Consider the following 18,289-nt stretch of genomic DNA (forward strand, 5'->3'; position numbering starts at 1 on the left):
CATTAAGAGACTCTTTTTATGGTTATTAAAAAAAAAAAAAACAACAGAAGAGAGAATCCTAATATCAAAGTTCTCATTTACATTGCTACTGAAACCTGGAACTGAAAGGGTCTCATCAAAAAACATTTCTGCTCTTTAATGGAGATTGAATGAAAGCCCAAAACTCAGACTTTGTTGTTGAGACACAAATATAAATAAGAGACATGGAAATAGTGCTGTACAACGCATCTTATTGAGTTCTTCCAGCATGGAAGAATGGTTACTCATGTCTGGAAAAGTGTCAAGTTAATGCTTCTGATTAGAGATGGGTGTGAAGCTACACAGTTTGGGCTTGGTTTGGCTGATAACCAAAGTTCCAGGGCGTTGGGATCCAGTCTCTGAGCCTGGCCTCAGCCTCACTTCTAGATATAAGATCTAGATATTTTATAGTATAGTTACGATATATTAAACTGAATTAAATGTTAGATTTCACATATATCACACTCATTTAAAAAAAAGGGGGTGGGGAGAAGAAGGGATGGAAAGGTTACATTAACACTGTGTTGTAAATTTAATACCGCTCCAGATGCCTGAAGAGGTGGGGGGTTTTTAGTATGATTCTTTAGTTTGGAGAGCAACACCAGCTGCTTTGTGATCACATTAACGATTTGAAATTTGCTTTGATATTAAGTAGAGCTTCAAAGATACAATGAAAATCTCGTAACTTTCTTCTTTTTTATCAAATACGAAGGTTTTCTACTGTGGGAAAAAGAAAAAAAAGGTTATATCTCAGAGTTAGAGGATGTGCGATCGTTATTTTAGTGAGTGTTTTTTCCCCAGTAGTAACGTAATTTTATTGTGAATCACTGACTACTTCAATGTCTGTCAGCGGCTAAAGCAGGGAAAGGGAATCTTTTTAGACCTAATGGATATTTTCATGGTTACTTGATCACTGCCTAAATACATATGCAGATAGAGTTATATGTCCTTGTGAATTTAACTGAAGCAAATATTGATTCTTTATCAATTAAAATATTTCTGAATAAAGATTGTCAGTGGAAAACTGAAACAGAAATCATGCTAAAATCACCATAGGGCTGACTATTTGAGCTGAGCTAATCTGCAAATCTGAGTTTGCATAGGTATTGTCATTACTGCCATTGCTGTATTCTCAGGGAGTGATTCTCCCAGGAACAGAATAAAAAAAAAAAATATGATGCCCTCCATTTAATGAGGACTTCTAGAGAACTTGATTGAAGCCCAATGATACTTAATGGTAACGACCGGTGTGTAATGGGGGACAATAATTCCGTGGAATTAAGATGAGGCACTTCAGCTAAAATGCTTCAGCTGAGACCTGGTGCTAACGCATTAGACTCCTGTTGATTGGGAATTCTGCTTCATCCAGTAACATACTGATTAAACAGATCCTACAGTGCCACGGTCGAGAGAATGGTACAAGGCAACAGCAGAACATCAATACTAACAATGGTCATCTCTGAACCAACATGCTTTTTGAGAAACAAGAAGAGAAAGGTCAGCAATTGCCCTCTGTTTTCAGCAGAAATCATGACATGGAATGTTTCCTGGCAGGTATCCCCCTCTAGGTGCTCTAGGGAGAAAGAGAAAGGAAAAATAACAAGGTGTATCCCTGGGGAGATTTCCTTCCTGACCTCAGAGTGGTTGGATCAGTTCATCATCAGGCACGTGAGCAAAGCTGGCTGTGTTTGAGAATTCACCCAGCTAGCTTCTGATACGAAGCAATGAAGGATCTGTGTCGTTCACGAAAAAGAAGAATGGGTAAGAGTGGTGGGATAAGATTATGAGTTAGGAATGTAGACTGTAAGAAACAAAAGGGGATAGCAAGAATAAAACATAAGTAGTCTAAATCAAAATCCTTTTCAAACTGATGGTGAAAGAATTTGCCAGAGACCCCCATGGTCAGATTTGGATATGGATAGAAATTGCTGAACTCTTGTTAGAGAGATGAATACTACACGGACTAATGTCGTTACGGGAGACTAATTTCCCAGGTATAGATTGCGAAACAGATGCAACTAGTATCAGCAGAGTATAGAGCTATTACTGGGTGGCAGATTTCTTCAACAGATAGTGACCGACCCAACAAAAGGTGATGTTATTTTAGATTCTATATGAGTAAGGAAAGGACTGACTGCATCTGCAAAAAACCAAGACACTCAAGGAGCCATTGTGGCAGTGAGTTGCCAGGGTTATGTATCATCTATTAAAAACAAACCACAGATGAGATTCTGGTATGTCTCAGGGTAAGCTACGCAAGTAGCAAGAATACATTTGTACCATTGTACCCCACTGATTTCTTGTTTGGAAGACAATATGCTGGTTTAACTGTATTCAAAAGAGAATGAAAATGAAATTGGGACAGGTGCAAGAATGGGTCATCAAGGTGACTGGGGAGTGGACAAGACCTTGGCTCAAATACTTCAGTGACATGCACTGAGAAGGGATGTAACTGCTGTCTAAAGATGTCCTAAGGTAGATCAGAATGGGAAATAATAATTTTAAAGCTAGTCTTAAGTATAAACTGACTAGGAATAAATTTAGGCTGTAAACCATAAATTCCCTAAGCATCAGGCCAAGTAGGCTTTAAAACAGGAGGAATACCAAAGGCAAAAGCTTGAAATGGTTGAAGACACTTTTATAAAAGTAGCTATGTGGTTTGGTTGTCTGTAATAGCAGGAGACTAGGTGTCAGTGACCCAGGAGTTATCTCCTAGCCCTGTGCCTCTATAATCTTAGGAGGCCCCATTCCTGAAAGGAAGGCCATGTGCAGTTTTCTGTGTTAGCCTAGTGTTTGCAGCAGACCCAGATCTCGGGGAGGATTTCCCAAAGAATTCAATGGAAGTTTTGAGCAGAGAGAGGCTGCTGGCATTTTTCACATTGTTTATCTTATTCCTAATCCAACTATGAAGCAAACACATTATATTCTAGTGTCTACTCCTGTATTACTCGCTCAACCAAAACGCCTATTGACATCAATGGGGAGCCCTGTCCAAGTGAAGACAGCAGGATGAGGCCTGACATCTTTTCTTCCACCCAGCTGGAAAATAATAATAATGATGATAATTTTTTAAATCCTCATAGTAGTTATTCTTTTGAAAAGTTAAAATAACATGGTGCTGTGACTAGAGAGTTATAAGGGAAAGTGCATCAGGAATGTAATATTGTTTCCAGATGTACAATGTCATAAAGAATTTTTTCCACACTTGGAATGGTAACAGGAATTTTTTGAGAGAGATCATTTACACAGTGATGAGATACGTTACATGTAAGTAAATGCCTGTATGCCTGGAATGTTTGTACCATATGTCTAAATAGGTGTCTATGAGTGATACAGATTTTATATATAAATATGATGATGTGTATTTGCTTGCATATATGTGATTTGAAGAGGAGCATACTTTAGAATATAGAAATACTGACCTAACGTATGGATGGGGAGGAAAAGCTGTAGTACCCAGATAAAGGTTTGTAAAGAAATACAACACTTTGAACTGTGCAGGGGAGTGAAAGAGGGGCAAGTGCAGCTCAAAGAACCTGAGTTTAACACGCTAAAGACAGTCCCTCATTGTGGTTTTTGAGCAGGGATTACATTACAGAAATCCCCCTGGGAAACAAAAATAATGTGGAGATACAGCACGTGCATTTCTTCAGTACTGCTGGGGAATCATTGGTTTATGTCTGTGGCTTCATAGCTAATAACCAGACCCTTGCAGATTTGCAGACAGAATCTTAAGAACTGGTGAAAACACTGCCTCGCTGTTCCTAGAGATGGAACCAGCAGTTGGATGGATGAAGGAATAACACCTTTCCCTCTCTATCCCTTGCTTGTTTGGTTGTCCTCTGAAACTCCAGTAGAGGTGATGGGTTGATCCAGCTGTTGGGCAGCACAAAGTCTTTAGTCTTGGTGCTGTCTGTGTCAAATTTGACCCTTGGCTACAGTTACCAGAATCTATGGCCTACCTGACTTATTTTGATGTTCTCAGATCATTCCCTTAGGATTACATTTTGCATTAACTACTGATTTAAGGTAAAAGACAATCAACTGAATAGGCATAGAAGCCAAATTATCATACAGAAGAAACGCCATCAGATCAGGAGAAGAAAAATTCCCCAAAACCACTTGGCAGTAATTTGCCAGTGCTGTGGACAAATCTGAGAATTTAAATCTCCAGGGAAGTTTGCACATCACCTTTCATCAGCACTAAATACAGGTTTAAAAAAAAAGGCTTGGAATGTTTTGTGGTGTTAGGAGAACAAGTGTTATTGATAAATACATGTTCAGAAGGGTATTGGCAAAAATGCATAGAAATGGTTAACAAGGTAATGGTAAGAAACGTTGACCTTGATTTGTTTAGCTAAGATGTAAAGATTTTTGAAGGTCAAAGGTGTTCTTGTGTAGTGTTTTGGAGTCTAACTGTGTCTGACCCTCTAACATTAAGCTGCTGTGGCCTGCAGTTTTGAAGAGTGAAGCAAACCAGGGGGAAAGAGAGAAGGGGGAGAGAACAGGAAATGGAGTGAGGTGTTTCAGGAAGTTGTCAGGAGTTGACTGATTGATTCCAGATGGAAAGGGTCACCCTTCATGACCCAGGAAATACTCACTGGGGGAAAGCAGTTGGCTTGTGAAAGGGAAGGGCCTGGGAGTTAGAGACCATAGTGGAATGCACATTCCTCTTCCTTTTATCCATAAAACATTGTTTTTTAATCTTCAATATAAAACAATTGGATTGTTATCTTCATCAGGCAAGAGAGAATGACTGGAGCAAAGTGAAGAAGTTCAGTAATTTTTATGTCCATAATCTCACATGTTCTTCCTCCCCATCACTGATAATGAGTTGACTAGCAGTGTCATAGCAAAGACGACAAAGGTCTCTGCTGAATTTCAGCAGTACCTTAGAGATCACTGCAAATAAGGTCCAAATCTTTGAGAATGTTCTGAACTTCACGTTTGGTCCTGTCCCCGAGAATGCTGTATTTATTTACCCTGGGTCCCAGCCTGTGAGATGCCAAGTGGCTTTGACCCTCTTGTGATGAATGGGAGAGGTGAATAAAAATGGAACCGCTCATGGAGAGAGGTCTAAAAGTGCATCTTCCATTCCTGCTGGCTCAGGGAATAGAGGATGCTCAGCACTTATCTTCTAAACAGAGGACTGTTTCTTGCTATTACTCATGCTACGGGGATCTCTACAACTCTTACTGAAATGTGGCTCTTGTATTGTGCGCTACGTTTACACCCAAATGGTTATTCAAGCAGGGAATGTGTGTATACTTGAAGTCTGCATATATTATAAAGATCTCATACCGAGAGCATGTGGGTGTGTGTTTATCACATACGTACCTTCTGTATGTGAGTTCAGATATGTATATATTATACAGTGTAACTGTATATATATGATATACTTTTTATTTACATTTGGTTACAATTTAAACACTTGTCGTAAATATTTCAGACACTGGAATAATTCAGGTCTATTCCCCTGTTGCCATAGTGTGTGCTCTGTGCTGGCCAGTGAGAGATTAAAATTTATTTCCATTGTTTAACGGAAAATAATGAAGTGCATCTGAGTGGGTTCAGCTATGTCATGCGGGAAATGTTCACTTTGGATAGGAGTCTCACTCCACCCAAATGTGCAATGATGAAATCCGTTGGCACACAAAAGCAACACATTTTGTGACAAGAATGCTTGAGAAGTGTAAGAGTACAGTATGACAAGAGCCTTTTGGAATGAATTAAACTTGTTTCAAGAAAGTAAGTATTCTTTAAGCTAGCATAATCCTGGAGGAGGGCAAGGTTTCTCCAGCTATATGCTGAATATAGTTTTATCAACAATTAGAGCTTGACGTTCTCTTACCTAGACTATGACAGCCGTATCTGTGAAAATTCATGGACACATCCCGGGTCAGATCCTCAATAGCTGGGAATTACTGTAGCTGTGTGGCAGCTGAATGGGGTTATGGTGATTTACACCAGCTAATGGTCAAAACCTGAAAGTTTCAGTAAGATGCATCTTCTTTCAGTAGTTAAAACACAGTTTGTTCGTTTTTTCTTAAAAGTTTGTGGTTTAAAGGCGTGCATATTTCTGGATTTATAGAGCTTTGGATATCGTATTGTAAGGGGACACTATGGGGGGTTAATGAACATATACAGTTACTTCCTCTAAGAATTCATATGCTGTTGGAGTCCAGCAACAAAAGTCATGGAGGCTAAGGTTTAAAAAATGCTGCTTGATTTGGGGTCCTCAGGCTCAGATGATTTTCAAGAGGCACTGAGCACACATGTGTCAAAAAACCAGACGTGATACTAAGTAGTTTTCACGTAGTAGGAGTTTCCATTTTGCTCAGTCAATGGAGAGCTGTATTTTCGAAGCAGATGCAGATACATTTGCATGTGTGCTCAGTACAGCAGATGGCTCTGAATCTGCATGTATGTATCGGAGGGCAAATTGCTGTGGTGCTCTGCAGCCTGCCCTCCTGGTTGGTATATGTAGACTTCTCTGCCATCAGCTATGCTGCAGCGCATCATAGGAAACGAAATGTAGGGCCATCTGCAGTAGCTGGTTCATTATACAGTAAGGACTTTATATGGCCCTTAGGATGCTATGTTAAATGGAATTAATGCATAGAATGAAGACTGAAAATGTTTTCTCCCCTTCTTGATAGGGAGTAAAGCCTGCAGGGCATGATGCCGTTTTACAAACAGAACAGGGTTTTAACTAAACTGAATAATTAATACTTAACAAGTTGAATTTCAAAGTAAATTGTTCACCTGCCTCCTTTTTCTTCCCTTTCAAACTATCTAGGTTGTGCTGTCAACAACAGTGAACGTTGATGGGCACGTACTGGCAGTGTCTGACAACATGTTTGTTCACAACAACTCCAAGCATGGACGGAGAGCAAGGAGACTTGACCCCTCAGAAGGTAGGATATTGGTATGAAGAACAGTACACAAGTGAAGGCAAAAGCATATTACCTGTTCTTCAATTTCTATTTGTTTTCAGGGGAAGGAGAGCTAAGGGGGAACTACAGAACCTCAGAGGGTTTAGAGAAGGAAGAGGCAGGAAAACAGTGTCTACTGCATGCAAAATATGATCCTCTTCACATCTAAGAGACTGGTGTCTGTGTGTGTGTGTGCGTGTCCCACTTTATTAATTAGTTTGTACTGCAGAGATGAAAAACACAGAAACACTAAGTATTATCCAAATTTCAGACTTCTCGTTCAGCTGGGATAGATTTGATTTCAGGCAAATTAGGCAACATGACATCTTGGTTAAACAGAACTGTTGCAGCACAAGATGTGTATGAAAAAGTGTCACTAGTTCCCTCACACAAACTATGCACAAAGCATAACAAGGCACAGAAGGAAAATGACACTAATTGATTTGAGTTTGTTTGGCTAAGCGAGACTCATGGCTGGCCATGGGATGGGTTTTGGACTATATTAAAGCAATTACAAATACTTGTATCTGTTAAGCTTCAAAATGGTCGGCCCCTCCTCTCCCTCTTCCCGTACATTCATTACCAAGGCATTCCACCTCTCTCACACAGACAGTACTCAAAATTACTAGAAAATGCTATCTGTGTCTACTTTTCCCTCCCCTGCAGCTAGTGAAAGTGAGAAGAGCTAGTGATGTTAGTAGAAAAGACAAGCAAGGATATTATTTCATTATAATGTTTTGCTGCCCCACTTCTTAACTGTGCCCTGTATCAACCTAAAAGAAGAATTAATGAACTGGAAGAAAATGATTGAATCAGTAAAGAATTCAGAGTGGTGTTAATTCTCCCCCAGCGGGCAGTGAAATGGTAGAAGGAAAATCCCAGGATTCCTAGCCTAGGAAGCCATCCAGTTTTTCCTTGACTGATTGGATGTGATTGACTGGCTGTTCAAAGGAGTCTCATGTTTTTGGAGCACTGCCAAAGTTCCCCTCCACCTCTGACCCTGTCAACATTGGGAATGGAGTGATGGATTGACTTTGGTTATGGCCTGGAAACCATATTGGGTTCCTGATGGGATGTATAGTCCAGAGGCCTTGAACATATGGAAGAAAGAAGAAAAAGAAAATCTACTCTATAAAATCAAGAAAATGATTAGAAATTGTCTCCTGATAGGAGTTGGAGGAAACATTTGATATTCCCGTATCTTTTTTACCCATTGATAAACTTAATAAATCTTAATCTACCTCTCTTTCCACAGGGTTTAGCTTTTGTGTGGTCATATGCTAATGAGTGGGGGTTTTTTAAACAGCCTCTGCACAATCATTTAAGCGTTTCATTTTTACACCCACTACAGTTGGCCTATTAGGCTTTAATGACACGATGTTAAGTGCCAGTAATGAATAGGCAAGTAATTAACACTAGCAAGGCAGAAAACATGCTTTTATTTATTTATTTATTTATTTACTGGGCTTCATGGAATGGTAAAGCAGCCTTCATGGGTGAATGGCCGGAGGGGACTTGTCCTAGGCCTTCGTCAGCACTGGGGAATTCACGCCAGCCGTGAAGCTGCAGCAGGGCAGAAACTCCCAGGAGCAGGCAGGTGAAGCTGCTCCCAGCTACAGTTTGCATCACTGTGATTTAGAGCAGCTTAACGTGCACAGAACTTGCTTGCACCCATTGGCTGCAAGGGTTTCCACCCAGTATCGCAGACAGTCTCAAAGCTGTGTGGGGAAAAAACCGGCATAACCTGGTGCTCTGGTGTCCGTTTTGTTTTGTTTAGCCACACCGTGCATCAAAGCGATCAGCCCAAGCGAAGGTTGGACTACGGGGGGAGCAATGGTGATCATTATCGGAGACAACTTCTTTGACGGGCTGCAAGTTGTGTTTGGAACCATGCTTGTATGGAGTGAGGTAGGTGGAGGTGCCTCCCGGGTGCTGAACTGAAGAAACACTCCTTTGGTGAGGAAAGTGGAGGGGGAATAGTGTTAATTTCTATTCCAGTGATGGTACAAAACTGGTGGCCTGTACGGTGGGCCATATAAACCCCAGGAACTTCATGGAACATGTTTTCTCTGTGGAACTCCTTGCTATGTGATATTATTGACGCCAACTGCTCAGTAATATCCAGAATGGAATTGAACAATTCTAGGTGTCTGGAGACAGGTAAGGGTAAAGAAAATAAAGAAAAGGTTACAGTTTGGGAGGGAGGAAGAATTCCCTCTGGATCCAGAAATAAGGCAGCAATTAACCAATGGGCATAAGCAGTACAATTTTCCTGATGACTATCCTAAAATGTGTCTTCCTCTGCTGGAGGCATGAAACTAGACCAGATGTATCACTTGCCTGATCTATAGTGTCTCGTATATAGGAACAAGCAATGCATTTACTCATAAAGCATGTTTGGAGGGTGAAAAGTGAAAGCGGGGAGAATAACACAGACATGTCATAATCATGCCTCTCCTTTTGTTATTTCCCAGCTTATCACGCCGCATGCCATTCGAGTTCAGACACCTCCACGTCACATTCCCGGGGTGGTTGAAGTGACATTATCATACAAATCCAAACAGTTTTGCAAAGGTGCGCCAGGCAGGTTTATTTACACAGGTAGGTGATTGCGATCTACGCTCAAGCTCAGAGCCTCTTTGTTTTGGTAATCAGTATTGACAACTCTCTGCTTGCTTGCTTGCTTGATTTAGCCTCTTGCTGTTTGAAGGCCACTCCGCTAGTTGTGACATTTGGACATGTAAGGAGATAGCTTCATTGTTATGCAGAGGTGTTAAGGCACTGTTACTACGCATGTTAATATTTTTTCCAGGTTAGAGCTCATGCTGTTATGATATGGGTCTGCCTATAGATATATTGAGTGTACAGGAACATGATAGCCTTGTTCTACATACTGGGAGACGTTTTATTTATAACAGTATTTATTTTACATTTCCCTCTCGCTGGGGGTAACCTTTCATTTTCAAGATAATCCCAGAGGACAAGGAGAGCATCTTGGATCGAGAGAAGCCAATGAGCTGAGTGGAAAATAAATCTGTTGGGTTTTTTTTATTCTTAAATGGATTATCAACTTATTTAGTGCCCTATATTCACCTCTGCTAGCAGGAGGACATTATCTATAGATCTGAAAGAAAAAAATCAGATGGGACCAGATGACCATCTCTTTGACCTTTCAGTACCAGTAGTAACAATGATGGCATACAGTGAAGTTTCTGAAGCCTATTAAGCATGGCTGGAAAATAATGGTGTGCCAAGTTCTAAAGGGTGGATTTGTGTTTAAGTTGAATGATTTGCTCCCACCAACCCAAATTCAGATTTTTCAAAATGGAAGAATTTGTTAATTTTTTTTAAGCTTCTTACTACCAATAATCCTCATTAAATAATCTTTGTGTATTATAATCGTCAAATTTTAAATCATAATTTAACTCAAAAATAATAATGAAGGTCCAAGAAATTTTTTATTAAAAACTTTAAGGTAAAAACTTAACCACCTGTTGAGCAAATTAGAATTTTTCCAGAAGTGGAAAAAATTGAATGAAAATCTGACACTTTGGGACTTTAGAAAGAACCAGTGATTTGTGAAGATCCTCTTACTGTCTTGTGCTGTTTTATATACCCTTTATTAGTAGACATGCTAAATTAGTGTTTAGTTGTAGGTGGAAAAGTATTTATTCATACAACTGCCACACCTAGAAACCTGCAGCGAGAATTAAGTCTTCAATTATACTAGGTACTCTAATGAAATACAAGCTTAACTGATCCACAGTTAATTGAAGATACTGAAATTATATCCATTGACTGAAACTGACTTTGAATCAAGCTCACAGAGATTAGGACTTTCTCCTGATTTTGCACCAAAATAACCCCAGCGCAGTGCAAAGTCATTCTAGAATTATTTCTGGGCCTGTGAGATCAGGATCTGGCCAAAAGCTTTTGAAATACATTCTTCTTCTTAGGCAGTGCATTGATTCACTGGTCTTTGGGAAAAGATGAATCTGATTTCTGAGGAGGTTAAACCTATCTCCTTTTCCTGAGAGAAATCTGGCAAAGCCATCGCACAGGTTAAAGATTCAAATCTGCGTGCAAATACAATCCTGTTTCTAAAGAGATGGGTCAGGTTAACTTACCAGAGTCTGGCACTCCCGAATCAAAGGAACAGTGTTGTCGAGTCAAGCGCAGTTCAGGGCTTGTAGGGGCTGCACTGGGCCCAACACGTTTCCCTTTAGGGAAGGAGACTGCTAATTCTTTAGTTATTATTACAGATTTAAGCGTAAAGTTCTTCTATGCCATTGTCTGCTTCTGGAGGAGGCCTTGCTCTCACAGTGTCTTCAGCACAAGCATTGCTGAGGGCCACCATCTGTGTGCTGTTGGTACCTGTGCTGAAAGAGGAATGGACCGATACAGGGATGTGTAACAGAAACGTGCATTCCTCTATGAAGCAAAGTCTTATTATTGTAAAGCTGTTTTAAGTGCAAGATTTACTTGTACCATCTAGGGGGGACTTGAGTCAGACCACGGTGCAGTTCTTTGACATGTTAATTAGAGTGCTTCCACAAAAAAGGACATGAAGATGTATCTAGGAGCCAGCAGAAGAGAAGAAAGTTAAATATACTATCCCTGGTTTACTGCTGTTATTGGCATAGGGATATCTGTTAGCATTCTCTGAGGAGTGAGTGGGTGCTTACTGCCATATGTTACAAAACAGCGTTTCACAGAAGATGCCGAGCTGTTAGAGCGAGGGTAGAACAGACAACTTTTCAATCTGTCTGTTCAAGAACCTGCACTTCTCCCACCATGGCAGGCAAAATGATAAACACAGCTATTAGGTAGAGGCTCACCTGTGTAATCAATTCCCCCAGGTTGTTGCTGCTAATAGCAGAAAAACAACTTCTAAGCTATGAAAATAACATGGTGGCATTTTTTTTTTCTTTCTGCGGCAGTGTGATCAGAAAACTGCTGTGATCCTGCTGTGAACAAATGCAGTGATTTTTAACCTAGGCAAGCCATACTCAGGCAGTCAAGGTTCTCCTGCCTTTAAGTCTTCTTCAAAACTCCCACAGCAACTTTTGAACCTCTTGACCAATTTCTGTTCAATTTTATCAGAAATGTAGGAGCATCAAAGATGCACATTTCCAGCACATTTTTGTGAAAATGAAAAATGGTAAGAGAAATCTGAATGAATCCTCCACTGAAAGAAAGGGTGAAGAGCTCAACCGTGTTATTAGACAGCAGAGAAGCTACCAGAAAACAGCCTCAGGAAACCAGGTTGTTTAAATGCCACTGCCCACAGAATACATGTGTGTATCCAGAGCACTCCGTAAAATATACTCAGTAGCAGCACAGAGTGCAAGTTGGGTAGAGTGTAGCAGACAAGTGTTATATAAAATACTGAAGAGGAAAGTTCAGTAGATTTTATGATTATTGGTAAGGTAGTCCTGAGCATCATAACGAAAATCTGGGGTTTTTTCATGATAATTAAGTTTATTATTTTCTTGATACTTGTAGTACTTTATATTGCAATATATTCCTCTGAGCTGTCACAAAGTTGGTAGATAACATATCAGAGAATGCAGTAGGCTTAGAAACATAAATAAGACCCCTTCCCTCTTGAATTGTAGTTGCCTGTATAAATGAGAATTTCTCCTCTAAATACCTTCCCTTTCATTCAGCTTGCACTTGGCAAAAACCTAAGAAATGTAGAGACATTTACATCAAGCCCAGGAGACTGAAAAGTGTGAAAACCTGCAAACTAAAAGCATGGGAAGATGTAGTTCTGTCAGAACTAGTAACAGCAGCAACAGCCCAGTGCTATCAGGGTCATGTTGTATTAAGTCCTTCATAATCATTAAGTGCTGAGATACAACCTCACATGAAAAGCATGAAGGGTCAAGTCATATGGAAATACTGGCTAGGTGGCTATAAGTACTTCACAGCCTTAACAAGAATAATTATTCATATAAAACTAGACCTCGGAGGGTTCATCAGGGCCTCACTGCATCAGACATGGGCGACCAGTTACAGAAAGACACGTGCTTCCATGGTATACGTGAGATGCTGCCGCAGCAGGACGAAGAAAGAGCAACCACTTGCCTGCGGTGATAGGGGAAAGCTGAAGATAGACGGGGAAGTGGATCTCTCAGGTTCTTGTTGTATCCTTTAATCACCAGAACACCAACACTCTGCTAAAGCATGGAAACAGAAAACCAATGATCTTCATATTGTGTGTATCTGCCTATGCCCTCAATATTTAATATACAATCAAATATTAATGTTTGACCTGATTACACTTGAGCATTTTTCTTTTTGTAAGAGAGTTACAATAAGACAGGTTGTTTGAAGAAGAAAATGATAAACTGTTGAAAAGATGAATATAAAAATTAGATCCAAATTTCAAGGGTAAATGTAAACGCCACAGTGGAGCTGTTATGGGAGCTCATACGCGTCCTGTAATGTGTATTTATAATCGGCTCCTCGCGGTGTGCTGTGCTAGCACTGCTGTAGTTATGGTTCTGTCAGCGTTTCCACTCCTAAGTGCTATCATTCAGGGTGCTGCAACTCAGCCATCAAATGCCTCTCATCGCCCAAATGTGATGTGTGGACTTTTCCATAAGGTTCCCAGATGGGAAACTTTTATCAAAGTGAAGCCAAGAGGATTCTATGGACATCTAATGGTGTACTACAGAGTATAGCAAAAATCTAAAGAAATGGCTTGTTATATGTTAATGGCAGTTGCTGAACCAACTTACGTACTTTAGTAGTTAAGTATATACTTAAAGTGAGAGATAAAAAGTCTATTTTTAAATCGCTCCAACTAAACATTTAGTTCCCGTGTGTACCTCAGTCTGGTGAGAATACAGGTTACACATACATCTCTATATTCTGAATTACTTTTCTTTCATCAGCTGTTCCTACAATAATAAGACATTTGTTCTCTGCTGCTAATCTAGCAGTAGCCTCATATTCTGCTTTTAATACTACACAAATTCAAATTCCCTGCCGCTGTAAGTAGTTCCATTATAGTTCTCTTGGCTTTAATATCGTTTACATCAGTTTATGCCAGCTGAGGATACGTCTCATAGGCTTTCATATCTTAGGTTTGATCACAGCTCTGCATTTACTTTGTCATGGAGATGGTAACCTGGAAATGTGTATATCAGGGAGATTTTGAACATAATTTTCCTTGCTGAGCAGAAATCCTCCAGGGGTTAACTTGTCAGAGCAATGCAATATAAAATAATCTGTAGGATATGTTGGACTCCCGGGTTGTACTCTGTCAGTCTCTCTGCCAGGTACCAAGGATAGGAGGGGACTGGTTTGCTAAAGCTTGTAAGTAGATTTGAGAAGGTCTTGTTATCTCCTTGTGGGTAACAACACGTACAAGGATGCAGTGAGCTCTACAAATAGGCAGAGCGAGTTCGCTTGGCCAGAACACAACTGACGTGACAGAAAGCATTTGCAGAGAACAGCTCCTACCACCGCTTTCACCTACGAAATAGCGCAGTGGGAGGCAACGCTGTGCTGGGCGTAGGGTGTTCGGAACAGCCGGTACCGACACAGCAAACAGCACCCAGGACCACTAGCAGGAGGCTTCTAGCACCAGCCCTCCCTCCACACCACAGCGTACCCCTCGGAGTAGGCTGACCGGTACGTGTGTTCCAGGATTAGCGTGGTTATAGCGAGCGAGCTTCCGTAGGCAGCAACGTGGAAATGTTTCACTCCGTCGGGTGAATACCAGGCATCTCTTCACTGTTGGCTTGAGCGAAGGTAGTCACTAGTGCAGAGATGGAATTCAAACCTTTAAGGCCACTGGTGCCTTTTTCTCTGTGTTAACGCCTTTGAGGAGGTTAGGCATCACACTGCAAATACTGTACTCCTGACTCAGTTTTCTGGGTTCAGGACATTTCTAGAGGTGTGCCTACTTTGTTTCTTCTCATTCCTACTTTGCAAACACTGGACTTGCTGCCCTTTGATCTGCTTCATGGAGTAAAGCAAAGATGAGCTGCAGAACTTTGCTAAAGTCCTTAAACGTGGCCCTTTTTTGATTGGCGGAGAGGGAGCGTGCACATCTCCCAAGGCGTACACTGGCAATATCAGGATGAACTGTCACTCGTGGTAAATTGTGCAGCTCTTCATAACATCATCTTCCTTCAGCAGTCTTACGTGCTTTGATGTGTGGTGAAATAATTAATACTTTAAATGTCAGCACTGTTATCATTGGGTATCGCAGTTAGTCCCCATCGAGATGAACGGGACTAAGCTGCTGCTGCATGTCTGGCAGATGCAGACAGATGTCATGGCATCAGTTGCTCAAGTGGGAGAATTATTTTTTTCTCCTATTCCAGTGAGTCATAATAGCTGGCCACTTGTATTTCAAATGAAAGCATGGCTTTTGGAGGGTAAGGAACAATATAAAAGAGGAAGGATTGCACCATGCTCTATTTGAGCCTTGTCAGAAATCAAGCCAGGCAGGCTGTGGGGCATTCAGACCTCTCCCTACAGACTCTCTCCTACAGACTGTAACAATTCTGTTGTTAAAACAGTTATGCTAGAATGAGGCTTACAGACTAACCGACAATTTAGTTTATTTACTACATGGTTGCTTTTTTTTGCATACATTCTATCATGTCATGCACAATTTTTTAAACTATGCTCTGGGAAATTCAAGAGGCCCCTTGTGCCTGAAACACTGGATTTGCGAGTTGCCAAAGGGATTTTGCTGTACCTGAATCAGTTTTCTTGGGGGTTTCATTTCAGATGTCTGATTTGTAGGAAATAACGAGCAGCCTGCTTCTGTGTCAGACCCCTTTATGGTCTCTCAATCCATGAACCCCAAAGCATTTGGATAGAATTTTGGCATGTTTCTATATAACACGTAGATAAACCACCAGTGCTCCAGTAGCTCTTTTTCTCCGTGGAAGTGGTACTGGGTGATGCTGTTTAAACTTGCTGGTGGATTCTACATCTAGCCCTTCAGTTTGAAAAGGTACCATTTACTTCTACAAATGTTGGATCTTGTCTTTTAACAGGATTTCATGACAGAGATATTTTTGTTTCATTAATGAGTAAAACTAGAAGTAGGCAATTTTGTTGCAAGCCATACAGAAAACCTTTTGTGCTGAAAGACATAATATATACATTGATTCAAAATGGCTGGATTAGTCTTAGAACTATTCAACATCGTTGAGAAATTATTTGCTGCTGTTTATCTATCAGTCTGAAAATGTCCATGTCAATCCATTGGAAAAATGTTTGTTGAATAATAGTAAATTTCTTCTTCCTGAATTAGCATTTTGTATATTCCCATTAGCTATTTTTAGTGAACTATGTATACATACGTGTTTAAATTCTACATTGCTTTTGCTTAGTGTAAGATATATAACTTAACTGATTTGACTTGTAATCAAGAAGAGAAATGGCACATAATGATGTATAGGCTCTTGAGAGAATTGTCCTATAATTCTCAGGATTATTGGCAAAAAATCCCACCCCCCAAAAAAACCCTCTTCCCAAATGGGATGTAGATTCTGTGGCAGTTGAAATGTATATTATTAAACTCCTTAAGCAAACCAGAATGGCTCCCAGTGGAGAGCAAAGACATTCTAAGTATAGCCAAGACTAAATTCTCAGGTCTGGGTTTTCTCTACTCAATTCCCACTTGATTATCTCCTGTAATATTTAAACTTCATGCCACGCCATAATTATTTAATAAAAAGTAAATATAAAATGTATCTCAGTGGGGAATATGACCTTTTACCTTCATGTTGTTATACCAAAGACAGACACAGATAAACAGAGAATCTGGATCAGTATAATAGTCTGTCTCACTTGATAGTTTCATTCTTCTGGTGCCTGAGACAGTTATTCTGCAAGGTGCTGAGTAGATTTTGGAAGATTCAATAAGTAAGTGCCATCAGCATCTCTTGCAGTCGGGTGTTTTCAGCTGTGCTGATGTCACTAGTTATTTAAAAAAATTTTTGTTTTTTCAAAAGAAGAACCACAAATGGTACAAGAGGATAGAAGCAGCTAGTGCTGAATGAGGATAGTGCTAAAGGACTTATGTACGTGACTTATTAAATGTGTCGTGGGATTCTTAGCAAGATTCTCAGCATGAATGTATTGTTTGAATTATAATGCACATTCTGAAGTATAAGGAAATTCTAAATAAACATTCCTGTAACTGTATTAGTAAACACTGGTAATCTGAACATGTTAGAGGCAGTCAAAGCCTATGAGCATGCAGAATGCTACAGAACTGACTTTTGGTTTCTGTGTTAATTTGGAGTTTAATTTTGAATAATCAAAAATTTGATTATTATTGCCACAATTTCATAGTAGAGAGTATTAAAGAAGTGTCTGGAGTTTTATGAAATCATCAGCGATGCCAGTAGGGCTCTATCAGCTATTGCTAGCTGAGGATCTGGGTCAAAATATCTTGGTTTATCCACTAGAGATTAACATCATTACAGGGAAGTGGCTATGTATGCATAATAGCCATACACCATTGAAGAAGTTAATGTGTCTAATGAATAGCTGTGCCCTAGTTTGTGACGGCAAAATGGTGCAGGGGTGTGTGTAGTGTGTTTATTAGGTGACCAAATAGGTGACCATTTCTGACTGTATAACAAACGTAGTAGAAGACCTGTTCTAATCTGCATTTGTACCACAACTTGCTGTATTACTGCCGCGGTCAGTTTTGTCCAGAGTAAATACATTCATCCTCAAAGGAGTATTTTGTGACAGCGCTTCCCTGCTGTATCTCTCAAATTATTTACTCAGCCTTTATAGATGGTGAGAAGCCAGCATTGGAAACGAGCAGTTGTGCAGAAGTCATGATTTTTTTTTTATTCCCTTATTAAGCCAAACTCACTAGTTTTTGCAATACTTTCAGTAGGAAGTTTTGCAAATAGCATGCAATATTAACATAAATTTTGTCATTTGCCTCAACGTACCTGTCTCTGAGTGTATCTTCTGGAATACTGGCAGAAAAAGAACATGCAAATTCAGTTCAGCTGTGCCCACCAGAATGAGCAAGCGTCGGGGGGGTGTGCACGCGTGTATATACACACATGAACGCTCAGAATTCTTTCAAGGCTTAGCTGGAAGCAGAAAGGTATCACTAACTCTTTAGCAAATCACAGACACACCGAGGGATCGTCCAGGAGCACCATGCAGTTCGTTACAGAAATAACGGCAGAAATGTCTGTACAATTCAGTGCCTGGAGTCAGGGGACCGGGTCTGTACAACACAGTCCAACATTAATAGCTTGTGTGTCCCAGCTTTCTCAGTGGTAGAGTAAGTATTCTCTTTGAAAAGAGATTAAGAATCCTCATGCAGA

General features: G+C 40.2%; 1 protein-coding gene across 3 annotated transcripts in view; it reads left to right on the forward strand.

Annotated features, from left to right (window-relative positions):
- EBF2 (EBF transcription factor 2) overlaps positions 1-18,289 on the forward strand; it is a 146,601-nt gene that overhangs the window by 109,893 nt on the left and 18,419 nt on the right. For all 3 annotated transcript variants that reach the window (XM_074808141.1, XM_074808142.1, XM_074808143.1), the window contains exons 8-10: positions 6,818-6,935; positions 8,731-8,861; positions 9,428-9,554. In XM_074808141.1, the coding sequence (XP_074664242.1) occupies positions 6,818-6,935; positions 8,731-8,861; positions 9,428-9,554 (376 nt within the window). The remainder of the gene's footprint in view (positions 1-6,817; positions 6,936-8,730; positions 8,862-9,427; positions 9,555-18,289) is intronic.

This window comes from Strix aluco, chromosome 28 (genome assembly GCF_031877795.1).
Source record: "Strix aluco isolate bStrAlu1 chromosome 28, bStrAlu1.hap1, whole genome shotgun sequence".
NCBI classification, from domain to species: domain Eukaryota; kingdom Metazoa; phylum Chordata; class Aves; order Strigiformes; family Strigidae; genus Strix; species Strix aluco.